The sequence below is a fragment of the Suricata suricatta genome, chromosome 11 (genome assembly GCF_006229205.1).
Source record: "Suricata suricatta isolate VVHF042 chromosome 11, meerkat_22Aug2017_6uvM2_HiC, whole genome shotgun sequence".
Lineage (NCBI taxonomy): Eukaryota > Metazoa > Chordata > Mammalia > Carnivora > Herpestidae > Suricata > Suricata suricatta.
This window is the reverse complement of record NC_043710.1, coordinates 50,949,427-50,963,060: the sequence shown is the minus strand read 5'-3', so window position 1 is coordinate 50,963,060 and position 13,634 is coordinate 50,949,427. Positions and strand designations below refer to the sequence as shown.

The following is a 13,634-nucleotide window of genomic DNA, read 5'->3' as shown; positions in this document are numbered from 1 at the left end:
AGAAATCATATGTTTGCACTCATAGGTCTAACAGGAAAACAGGAGAAACCTAATAAAGAACCAGGGGGAGGGGAAGAGGGAAAGAGAGTTGGGGAGAGAGAGGGATGCAAAACTTGAGAGACTATTGAATACTGAAAATGAACTGAGAGTTGAAGGGGAAGGGGGAGGGGGGAAAAGAGGTGGTGGTGATGGAGGAGGGCAATTGTGGGGAAGAGCACTGGGGGTTGTATGGAAACCAATTTGACAATAAACTATTAAAAAAAATACTTCACATAGTAACTTCTGGACTTGCTCCCATCGTGAATGTGAATATCAATTTCTTGTTCCAATGGGACCAAATCAAAGTTTTCAACCAGAATACCCTATTTGCAAGTGTTGTCCAATATTTCTGATTTTCTTTACCCTGATCTCATTTTTTTAATAGAGCATAGTTCTTTCTGTTTTATGATACATCTTATCTATTCATGATGTTAGTATTTATTGGATGCCCTCCTCAACTCTGCTCTTCAGGATTTTAGTGTCATAAACACAGACCTTTACCTTATTTGTTTACTGATGTGTCTCAAAATCCAGGGTGATTGCCTGCCACATGAAAGATGGAATGAAAGCATTTTATCAGGGACTTAATCTGAGTAGAAAACTCAATGTTGAGAAAAGGACATTTCATTTACCACCTAAAAGTAGAGAAAGAGCCAACTAGACTAAGAGAAAGAAAAGAAAGATCCGTATCTGACATCTTATCATCTTTCATTTTATTTTATTAAAAAAAAATTTTTAATGTTTATTTATTTTTGAGAGAGAGAGAGACAGAGACAGGGTAAACAGGGGAGGAGCAGAGAGAGAGAAGGAGACACAGAATCTGAATCAGGCTCCAGGCTCTGAGCCATCAGCACAGGGCCTGGTATAGGGCTTGAATTCACCAACTGTGAGATCATGACCTGAGCTGAAGTCGGACACTTAACCGACTGAGACACCCAGAGGCCCCTCTCATTATATTTTATGCCATAGAGTGAATATTTACTATGTCAATAAGTATACTCCCAACTTATAATTTTTTTCTAGATAATGATCATATATTTTGTAAGGGACGAAAGTTTCTTTTTAGGTTGGTCTGAAAATTAAACTTTCAGAGAGACTATCAGAAAAAAAGCATGCATATTTTATTGAACTTTTACATGCACATGGAGCCTTCACCAGAGAATGAAGTGAAGAAAAGACCTGAGCAGGAAGCTTTTATACTTTTTAGACAAACAATAGATTTGGGAAGAATTGGCACAGAAGTTTGTGCTCTGGGAAGCAAATGGTGACGAAGTAACTAGAAAGGTAACAGTGTAACAAGGTTTGTTTATAGATCCTTGTGCTGCCACTACTGGGCTGGGAAGTGTGTCTCCACTAAAAGAATTTATTTCTTATCTCTAGGCAAAAAAGGGGGAAACTTATTCTACACTTACTTCTTAATTGCCTTTAGTTGAAAGTAATTTTTATGCCAAAGAGGCATATTTTGAGTTTACAGAGTTTGGTCTTTCAGTCGTATATGGGGATGAAATTCAATATTCAAAATTACCAAACACTATATAGTGAAATAAAATATCTCACAACCCAAACTCCTCTATGGAGGCAACCACCATCATCAGATCCTACCTGCTTTTCCAGATTCTTCTGTGTAAATAGACTTTTTAAGATCTAAGTGGTAGTATACTCAGTATTTCACTCCTCATTTTACAATGTATGTTGTTTTTCTTATATGCTGTATCTCTTTATACACAACTTCTTTTATCTTTGTGTGATGATTTCCCTCTTTTGTATTTGGAGTATATCTTAACAATGTTGCAGGGCAAAAACTTTACAAACCTCGTTTTGTCCATTTAAGCTTAAATGGAAGCTTAAAAATTATTTCTGGGAGGAATTGTTGGATCATAGGGCATCTTCCGTTTCTTCAGATAGGTGATACCAATTCGCACCTCCATGAATATAGGACAAGATCAACTTTTTCCCTACATCCACCAAAAAGTGTTTTAGCAAATTTTATAATATTTGCCATTTGGAGAGGTAAAACTATGTATCTTTGTAATTTACATGTATTCCTATTTTGAATGAAATTAAACATACTTCCTTATAATTTATTTATAATTGATTTTTATGTACACTATGTATTTACACCTTCACTTGCTGTCTTATTAAGAATTTGAGGGGCACCTGGGAGGCTCAGTTGGTTAAATGTCTGACTTTGGCTCAGGTCATCATCTTGTGGTTTGAAGGTTCGAGCCCCAAATCTGACTCTGTGCTGACAGCTCAGCTAAATAAATATTTTTTTGAACAATGGATGGTTGGATGGGCAACTGCTAGTCTATACAATGGGAGTTCTTTCACCAGTTTGAAAGTCAAATACATGGGTATTGAAAGAAGTTCTGGAAGAATTTGTCTGTATCATAGACAATACAAATAGAATGGGATATTAAGGACGTTTGAGATCTACAATCAAATGGAGTTAAAAGTAAGGTTTAATTGAAGGATTCTCTCTCCATGCATGCCCTCCAGAAATATAGTTGGCTTCTGACACATTTCCATAGAAAACAATCAATGTCAAAGCTTTTTAATACTGGGAGTATCCTAAGGTGCAGATCAGGGCACTTGTCAGCCATGTTATAATCAGTTACCACAAGGCTTAGCTGCAAGCCCTTTAGTGATCCCAAATGGTTTGATTCTCATCACTGATACTGAGTGGCAGAAAGGGGTTAGTGGTCAAATCTCCCAAGGGATGATCTGCTGAATCAGCATTATTTGGACTTACCCCACCCCTACCTCCTGCAAACTCCCTAATCACTCTAGTTATTATTCCCCCATATAATGAATGTGAGCTGGTAGAGTAAACTTAGAAGCCAATTATTTAGCCCATCTTAATATCTTGGATTCCAGTATCTGCTTATTCCAGGCAAGGGACTGGTAATTTAATACAAGAACCCACATCCCAAGGGTCAGTGTTTTTTTCCTAGAGTCTGACATCTGGCCCCACAAAGTATCTGCATACTACTCCAGAATACACTTGACAATTGTACATCTGCTCCTTTCTCCGTAAGTGTCTTCCAATAATTTTTTTCCAGGGGCATGATCAGTGTGCTGTCTGGCACAATTAGTTCAGAGACCTAAGTATCTGGTTAACTGTATGCCTTCTGGAAATAAACCAAGTGAATGGAAATCAAAGAGCCACTTTAGAGGTAAGAACAGTCAAAGTTAAGGAACAAAGTGGAGAGGAAGGTCATTAAATATTTATGGTGACTTGTTTTCCATAGCTGCAATTTCACAGTGGTGAAATTGTCATAAACAGAAACGATATTCTAAAGTTGTTTTTTAACGGCTTAGAAGATATCATAGATTTATTGAGGGAGAGGTTAAACTAGCATCTAGATGTGGAAGGAGGAGGTGAGCTTCAGTGTGCAGAAGAAAATACGATTCAGAAATACAAATGTAGAAGAGACTCCTGATGAAATTCCCTTGTATCTCTATGTCATAGCAAAGTGAAACAAACAAGTGAATTCCCTGAGTCTCATCCCGGAGATGAGAGCATCATTCAGATGGCACACCATAGCTGGGCTGCAATTTTTCCTCATTGAAAGGGAGCAAGGAGAGAAGTTTACTGTGTATGGTATATGTACGGTACCATGATTTCCCTTCTTCTTTCCCTCATTGTATAGTTAATAATTTGCAAGGGGAAACCAAGTGAGTTCATTGAACTAACAAGTGAGTTTCCTTGGTTAAAGTGCCAAATGAGATTTATTATATTCCCAACTCTGTTTTATGGCAAAATCACTGAGTTGTAAGGGTTCTCTCCATGATTGTCCAAGAGTTTGGAGCTCATGTACTCACTGATCACTAAACTCATAGCATACAGAGATATTAATGGAGAATGTGAATCATCTGGAAGATAAGGGTAATGAAAATTACAAAATTGTACTCCATCCCTAAGAGATTAGCATTGTCAAGCAGTTATTCCACAAATTGACCCTGGGGGAGTCACGTGCCAAAGGTCCTCCTAGGACCCTGGAGTTACCTAATGACTTGAATGACAAATTAGAAACACCAACTTCCAACGATAGACTCCGCTGCATACCAGTTTGAGCACTGCAAAGATAACTCACTACCATTAGAATATCCAAACATTATCTAATTGTTATATCATGCTTTATATCTTCCACAGGCCTGGGAGCAAGACCACCAGAAAGGCTGATACAAAGACAAATTGTGTGTGCCCAGTGACTGCTTCCCCTGAAGAATGAAATGCATGTTACATATCATAACATAAACACATTGAATAAACTCATTCCTTATAAACTGCACCTTGGTGGTGTTCATGAGTATATTTGTCACCATCCACGAGTGTCATCTTCAAAGTGTCCGTGAGGATATTCTCAGTATGGATTTAAATGGCCTGGGTTTCTGATGGAATTGGGTAGGACAAATAGAAGTCACTCCTTGGAATAAGTGGTTAGATCTGAACAAAAAAGATATAAAGCTTAGACAGCATGAGAAAGAATATCTGAACTCTGAATTCTTACTTGGCAAAATAGGGCTGCTGCTTCCACAGCACGGTGATGTTGGATCCCATGTGAGGGATACTGGAGCTTTGTGTATGAAGCCAAAATGCAATATGTAACAGAGGACCTAAAAACCCACAACTGCTGCAATCTGATTGGATTACACAATTCTAAAAGATTTGGCTTGAGCCCTGTCTAGCCATTTTCCCTAATTCAAACCAGAGTAGGAATGACTCAGAAGGCCTTGGTGCCCTCCTCCTCACTACTATTCATCACCACTTTCAGGCCATGCCATTAGCATTATTTTTATACTCATTATCTCTTCAGGTTGGGTGATATATTTCCAATTACATTATCTTGCTTCTGTTATTGTAAATCAAAGTCAACACCTTTTAAGAGTTTAAGGTTATTAGGCCCAAGGTGAAACTGGGGGCTAGAGTCTGTGGGGAAGGTCAGAGTAGAGACTAATAGTGGAAGGTAGCAGCCATAGATCCCATAGTTCGAACATATAGCCACAGGGGAATTATCATCTTATTTTCAGGAAGAGGAACCTTCCAGACCCTAGGGATTAAGGGCTCTGTGGGAGATGAGCTGGGGTTTGGAAGTCTGTTGCAGTGCAAATATAAACTTTCCTCTGTAGCCATGACAAATGCAATGAAGTCAGAAAGGAAGATATTGCTCTAGTCTGATCCTAAAACAACCATGGTCATGGCTAAGAGAGGTGGTGCTGCTCAAGGCTGTGTTCTAGGATCCAGACTCTGTAAATGAGGGATAGAAGTTCTGAGAAGTAGTTGCAAACAAAAACTTCCCGAAATAAGATTGGGGCTGAGGGACAGAAAAGCATAAGGTAAGTATTGTTTAAATATTTTTGGTAGGAGTAAAGTCTCCTACGTGGTTCTTATTAATTTCAGGGTTGTTTTTTTTTTTTTTTTACCATATAGATCAAACAGGGTATTTTTTTTAAAGTGAATTTTGTTTTTGTTTTTGCTATCCAGAATTTTTATTGTAAATTTCTATAGAATTTTCAATAGAAAAGTTGAGAAAGCTCTTGGAAATAAATACTTTCTTGATCTCTCAATCTGACCTGAGTTTTACTGATCTGAGGGGGTTGGAGAAACCTCCCAAGCAGCAGTAACTCACTCGTTTATCACACCAACCATGTATCATAGAAAAAAAAGAAAACAAAATAAGAAGGAAGAGTTCAATTTCCCTCTTTACTCTTCACAAACTTGCTACCTGATCCCCTAAAGAGAATCACCAGCTTTCCTACCACCAGCTCTTATTACATACACAGCCTTATCAGAGAAAAGTGATTATTATCCCTTCCAGTTCATTCCCCACAGGGCGAAAGAATATGCTTTCCAGAATTCAATCCAAGTGTCATCAGATGTCCTAAAAATATTTAACGTTGATGGTTGCCAGAGAGAGGAGTATAGGAGGATGATGGGCAAAATAGTTGAAAAGGAGGGGGAGATACAGGTTTCCAGTTATGGGATGAATAAGTCACAGGAATAAAAGACACAGCATAAAGAATACAGCTAATGATATTGTAGTGGGGATGAAATGGGACTTATGGTAGCTACCCTTGCGGTGAATATAGAAGTTGTACACTTAAAACTAATGTAATATTGTGTCAACTATACTCAAAAAATATTAAAATTATTAACTTTATATGAAGTTATCCCCATATTGCGTTATCTGCTTAAAAGGAACTTCCATCATGATAAATTTAAAGTGACACCAGCTTCATTATTATTCTTCATTATTATTGTGCTTTGTTTTTCTCTAAGTCACTTGTATCTCTTAATATCTACCTGATGTATGTGAGAATATATACATATATGACACCTACACATATTATGTACACCCACACACTTACTTTTTGCTTATTTGAATACTGTGTCTCATCCCCAGAATAATAATATTATAAAATCAGATTTTCTTGGATTTGTTTACTACACTTAGCAGAATTGTTAGTATATTCTAATGCCTGAATTAATCCATACTTTCAAGGCTGGCATAAAATCTCTTTCACAATTACCCACTGATCATCACTCCAAGTTTATTGTATTCTTTTATGGGATATAGTATGGCTTTTTAAATGTTTGATCATTTGTTTTCTCTGTGATTCCAAAAGAACAGAGAGAGGATGTCCCCCTCAAATGATACCAAGTTCCACCCCTCCTATTTCCTCCTGCTGGGAGTCCCAGGCCTCGAAGAGATGCACATCTGGATTGGGTTTCCTTTTTGTTCTGTGTATTTGATTGCCCTCATGGGGAACATCACTCTCCTCTTTGCGATCAAGAATGAACGCAGTCTTCATCAGCCCATGTTTTACTTCTTGGCTATGTTAGCCTCTATTGATCTGGGCCTGTCCACATCCACTATCCCCAAAATGTTAGGCATATTCTGGTTTAACTTAAAGGAGATTAGTTTTGGGGGCTGTCTCACTCAGATGTTCTTTATCCATATATTCACTGCCATGGAAACTGTCGTGTTGGTGGCCATGGCCTTTGATCGCCATGTTGCCATCTGCAACCCTCTGCGATACAGCCTGATTCTCACTAACAGAATGATTGGTCTCATCCTTATTGTCTTATTTGGTGTCAATTTCATTTTGGTTATCCCTTTGGTGTTTCTCATCTTGAGACTTCCCTTCTGTGGACACCATGTTATCCCTCACACATACTGTGAGCACATGGGAATTGCTCGGCTAGCCTGTGCGAATATAAAGGTCAACCTGATATTTGGATTAATTCTTATATCACTGGTGTTTGTTGATGTGGTTCTGATTGTCATCTCCTATGTGAGAATACTCCAAGCTGTCTTCTGCCTTCCTTCTCAGGATGCCAGACTCAAAGCACTTAATACATGCGGCTCCCATATCTGTGTTATCCTAGCCTTCTTTACTCCAGCTTTTTTCTCCTTCATGACTCACCGGTTTGGCAGGAATGTTCCTGTATACATTCACATTCTCCTGGCCAATCTATATGTGGTTGTTCCACCTGCCCTCAATCCTGTCATCTACGGAGTGAGGACTAAGCAAATTCGAGAAACGGTTTCAAGCATCTTTTTGAAAAAATGACTGACATAAATTGTCTCAGAAATTCATTTTAAGCTAGGTAAAAGAGATTGTGTTTCTTAACTATAGAATCTTTCAACTGAAAAAAGACTCTAAACTTAGTATTATTGGACTGATAATTTTCCTAGATATCCCATCTAGAACATATAATGGGATTAATGTCCAAACAATCAGTGTGAAAATTTATGAAATATCTAAAATCTTTGGACAACTTAGTTACAAGATTTTATTACCTTCCTATACAGCTTCTACAGAGCAGGTCATGTAAACTGGACTATGTGGTATAAAATGCTTCTTTTTATTTGCAAACAATTAACTCTGTTGTCCACATTACCAAGTGTGTGTGTGCATGTATACACACACAGACATATGTATCAAGGACTAGAAATATTAAATATTTGTGACAGGTTCTTTCCTTTCTTAATTGCTGAGTTTTTTATCCATAATTTTATTGATACTTTATTATATGCCAGAAATTGATAAGTCATAGAAGTATAAAAATAAAGATATAAATGATGTTTCAAGGTCTTATAGGAAGAAGAATTTGGAGAAAATTTTCCCATGATTAACTCTGTGTGGAATCTTCCCAGACTCATCATATTTATGCAGATCTCCCATAAGTGTCTTACTATTCAAAGTGACCAATTTTTCTGTAGATGAATGTATATGTAATACTGAAAAACTTATACAAATATAAACACATTTATATTTCTATCAACCTCTATCAGTGAAGAGAGCCTTCACAGAAGTTATCAGTATGGCAAGGAATTTAAGATGCTCAGGAATAACACCTCTAAATGGGTGAATTCTTATACATTTCAATTACATTACTCTCAAAGGTCAAATCTCCATAGACAGTAATTACTCTCAGATTCATGAACTTTACTCATTCATTCATTCATTATTTACTAAGTACCTTGTCCACCACTTTTTAATTTACACTTATTCCCCACAGCTTATCAGATAAACTTCAGCATCCTACCCTCATCTTATAGTTTTTGAGCCATGGTATGTATTCAGCCAATGTTTACTTCATGGTATCTTGGTACTCACCTAGTAGGTGCTTAGTAATTTTTTTCTTTAAAACTTTTATTCTCTAAAGAAGACAGACATATGGCCAATGTGTACATGAAAAGGTGCTTAGCATTAATAATAATCACATATATCACATCAAAAATATAGTGAGATATCACTTCATACCTATTAAAAAGACTATTCTTTTTTTTTCTCCATAATATTTTATTGTCAAATTGTTTTCCATACAACACCCAGTGCTCTTCCCCTTAAGTGCCCTCCACCATCACCACCACCTCTTTTCCCCCCTCCCCTTCTCCCTCAACCCTCAGTTCATTCTCAGCATTCAATAGTCTCTCAAGTTTTGCATCCCTCTTTCTCCCCAACTGTCTCTCCCTCCTCCACTCCCCCTGGTTCTCCATTAGGTCTCTCTTGTTTTCCTGCTAGACCTATGAGTGCAAACATATGGTTTCTGTCCTTCTCTGCCTGGCTTACTTCACTCAGCATGACACCTTCGAGGTCCATCCACTTTCCTACGAAGGGCCATATGTCATTCCCTCTCATTGCCATGTAGTACTCCATCGTGAATATATACCACATCTTCTTGATCCATTCGTCAGGTGATGGACTATTCTTAAAATGAAGAGAAATAACAAATGTTAGTGAAGATGTGAATTAAAGGGAACCCTTTTGCTCTGTTAGTAGGCATGTAAATTGGTGCAGCCATTATGGAAAACACTATGGTGGTTCTTTAAGAAATTAAAAATAGAACTACCATGTGATCCAGAAATTCCACTTCTTGGTATTTATCTAAAGGAAAGGAATATACTAACTGGAAGAGATATATCCATCCCCATGTTCACTGCAACATTATTGACAATAGCTAAGATATATATCAACCTAAGTGTCCATCCATGGACAAGTGGATAAATAGAATTTGGTATGCACACAAACACACGTGCACACACACACATGCTAGAATATTACTCAGTCATAAAAAGAAGAAAATCTTCTCATTTTTTGGCAATACAGATGGACCTTGACAACATTATGCTAAGTGAAATAAGTTAAAGAGAGAAAGACAAATACTTTTTGATCTCACTTATACCTGGAAACTAGAAAACAAACAAACACGGGCACCCAGGTATCTCAGTTGTTTGAGCATCTGACTCTTGGTTTCAGGTCAGGTCATGATGAGTTCAAGTCCTTCATTGGGCTCTGTGCTGGCAGTGCAGAGCCTTCTTGGGATTCTTTTCTCTTCCCACTCGTGCTGCTCTCTTTCTCTCAATATAATTAAAAATAAAAATTAAATATTAAAAAAAAAGAATTCATAGTTACAAAGAACAGACTGTGGAATGCCAGAGATGGGTGGGATGAGTGAAATAGGAGAACGGGGCCAAAAGATACAAACTTCCATTTATAAAATAAATAACTCATGGGAATGCAGTTAGTAATTTGTATTACATATTTGAAAGGTGCTAAAAGAATAGATCTTAAAAGTTCTCATCACAAAAAAAGCATAAGCTTGTGATAGATGTTAACTAAACTTACTGTGGGATCATTTCACAATATACTCAAATATTGAATCATTGTGTTGCATGCCTGAAACTAATAAAATTTATGTCAATTATATCTCAATAAAAGACTTAAAAGACATTAACAAAAAAATTTCAAGTACAACATACACACAGTCAAACTAAAGAATCAGGCACATACAACTTGATGGACTTTCTATGAATATACAAATATGTGGGGTACTGAACTTTGGAATACCATTCTTGAATGTGTCTAAGTCCCTTTCCAGTGGCTGGGACTAGCTGTCCTTCCCCAAGTTCAAAGTACCCCTCTCAGGCTCCATTCCTGTTTCTCCACTTTAGGATACTCCTTTTTGGGACACCTCCTAACCCAATACTCTGCAGTCATTGAACTCTGCATTCATTCATTTGAAAAGTTGTCCAGAGAGTTCCAGGGGTAATGCTTATAGTTTCTCAAAGTCTTCTGAATGGTCCCAACTCTAGGGTGGTGGCCTGGAGAGCAGATTGTTCCACTGCGTGGCACAATATTTATTTCATGGGATTGCTAAAGACCGATCTACCAGAATGGGACGGGCATGCTGATTTAGAGTGATTCAAATTGTGTATGTGGTCAGAGGCCCCAAAGAAGGTATTTTCTCAGTACCTACACACCTTATAGGTAGCCAAGAACCTATGTAACCACTTCTTAGAAGAAACTATGTGGCACTACTATGATCCAGAAGAAGACTTCATGCCCCTTATCAGTCAATTACTTCTAGAATTCATCATTTTTTATATCTAGTACTATAGATTGGATAATTTATGATTTTAATAGTAAATAAATCATCTATGTCTTTTGTGATGGCTTATTTCACTAAAAATTATATCTGTGAAATTAATACATGTGATTGCTTCTAATTGTAGCTTGTAACTTTTTATTGTTGTATAGTATTCCGTTTCATAAATGTACCAAATTTACTTATTAATTCTGGATGGACATTCGAGTTTATCTCATCTTTGACTGTTTTGAATACAGTTGTTATTAATATTTCTCTACATGTTGTTTAAGAGACATTTGTACAGTTATAATCCTGAGTATGATTGCTAAGTGATTAGGAGGGTATGTTTTTATCTTTATTAGAAAGCTCCAACAGTTTTCCAAATACATATATATATATATATAATTTTACATTTTCACCTGTCACATATAAGCCGATTACTACACATCTTTATCAGCCCTATTGGTTTTGTATATGTGTTTATATGGAGGTAGGTATGTACGTTAATTGTTGCCATTATTTGTTAGCATCATGTAATGCTATTTTGACATGATTTTAATATATATTTCCTTACCATTAATGATGTTGTAAAAACTATAGCTATTGGCTACTTGGATGTCCTCTTTAGTGGAACACATTTTATTTAAAGTCTGTGTCCCTTTCTTTAGAAATGTGTTATATTTTTCTTAGGAAGCTGTAAAGGTTCTTTTTATTATCTGTGTATGAATACTTTCTTAGATATATTCTCTGCAAATATCTGCTTCCACTATATGAATTGACTTTCCACTTTCTATGTGGAAATATTGAGGAAAAGCAGTTTTCATGTTCAATGAAGTTGAATTCATTAATATTTTCAGTTAATGTTATTGCTTTTAGTGTCCTGTTGAAGAAGAGAAACCTAACAGAGGACCATAGGGAAGGGAAGGGGGAAAGAGAGTTGGGGAGAGAGGGACACAAATCATGAGAGACTACTGAGTACTGTAAACCAACCGAGGGCTGAATGGAGAGGGGGAGAAGGCAAGGGAGGTGATGGTCATGGGTGGGGGGCAATTGTGGGGAGAAGCACTGGGTGTTATATGGAAACCAATTTAACAAACTACTATAAAAATAAATAAATAAATAAATAAATAAATAAACATTAAAAAATGAAGAAGGCCACATCAAAGATAAGTAGGTCCATCAAAGCAGCAGCACAAAGTGATTAGTGGGAAAAAGTTGGCAATAATTCCAGATTTTTTACTGACATGGGTTATCAGATTTACTTAAGGCACTCAGAGAAGAGACTAGGAAAAGAGGAAGAATAGAGAGAAGTTTAAACTCCTTACTGTCCCGATTAGGGTCTAATTCTAATTCTTTTAGTAGTTCGGCAAGGCAGAAAGTTGGTCCCCAATTCAATTCCACAGTTTTCAACATTTATCTGCTCCTGTGTTAAGGTCCAAACACTGCTTGAAATTTATCTGATATGGCATGTCAGAGGCTTGAGTCACCACTTCATTATTTTACCAAAACCAGTTGCCTTCACCTGTATTGCATTCAGCTGTATCCATTTTTTATGCAACTGTGCAGGAGGCCAATCCCATCCCTAAGTGACCAGACTGCAGGAAATCAGTCAAATGGTCCCTGCCCTCCTACCTATAATATATTTGAGGTTTCTCAAGATTTCCTTGGAACTTACTTTAGATTTCATAACACAACCAAATTTTCCTTTATAGTAATTAATCTGTACCACATATTTTTTATACTACCACTCAGTACTCCATTCACATATCCATCCATTTAAATGCCAGTGTTAAATATGTCAAGCAGTATCCAGGAACTTAACATTTAATTGTCCTACCCTTGTGGGGTACATTTTATAGAGCAGGTTCTGTGCTAGGTGCTGAAATCCTTGTACCCCTGATTCTCAAATATCCCTTAATGATGTAAAATTAACTTCTTTGACCCTGGATGACTTTTTATTTTATAGTTTTTATTAGCAAAGGCTAGACATAACAGTATTCAGAATACTGAATACTGAGAAAATTCTAACCATATGTTATATGTCAATAAAAGGTAATGATTAATAGTTGTGGGAGGACACAGAAACATGCTTAAATAGCTATAAATAAAAGTAACACAAAAGCTGGTCTCTGGGAAGAGGAACAAGAGAAATAAAGTCTTTGAGGTGAGTATTTATACAATCTGCTATTTGTAAAAATGATTCTTCCATGTGAAAACTCATCATCATCATATAGACAGAAAACTTACACACCTCACAAAAATTAACTCAGAATGGATCATAGACCTCAAAGTAAAACACAAAACTATAAAACTCCTAGATGTTAAAATAGGAGAAAACCTAGCTGACTTTGGGTTTGATGATGACTTTTTTTATTTCTCCATATTTTATTGTCAAATTGTTTTCCATACAACACCCAGTGCTCTTCCCCTTAGGTGCCCTCCACCATCACCACCACCTTTTCCCCCCTCCCCCTTCCCCCTCAACCCTCAGTTCATTCTCAGCATTCAATAGTTTCTCAAGTTTTGCATCCCTCTCTCTCCCCAACTCTCTCTCCCTCCTCCGTTCCCCCTGGTTCTCCATTAGGTCTCTCTTGTTTTCCTGCTAGACCTATGAGTGCAAACATATGGTTTCTGTCCTTCTCTGCCTGGCTTACTTCACTCAGCATGACACCCTCAAGGTCCATCCACTTTCCTACAAAGGGCCATATGTCAT

At 37.1% G+C, this 13,634-nt stretch overlaps 1 protein-coding gene across 1 annotated transcript; it reads left to right on the top strand.

Moving 5' to 3' along the window:
* The first annotated feature begins 6,681 nt into the window (after positions 1-6,681).
* Positions 6,682-7,617, top strand: LOC115271691 (olfactory receptor 52E4-like). The gene has a single exon (XM_029914612.1). The coding sequence runs from the start codon at positions 6,682-6,684 to the stop codon at positions 7,615-7,617; it is 936 nt and encodes a 311-aa protein (XP_029770472.1).
* Positions 7,618-13,634: the final 6,017 nt, after the last annotated feature.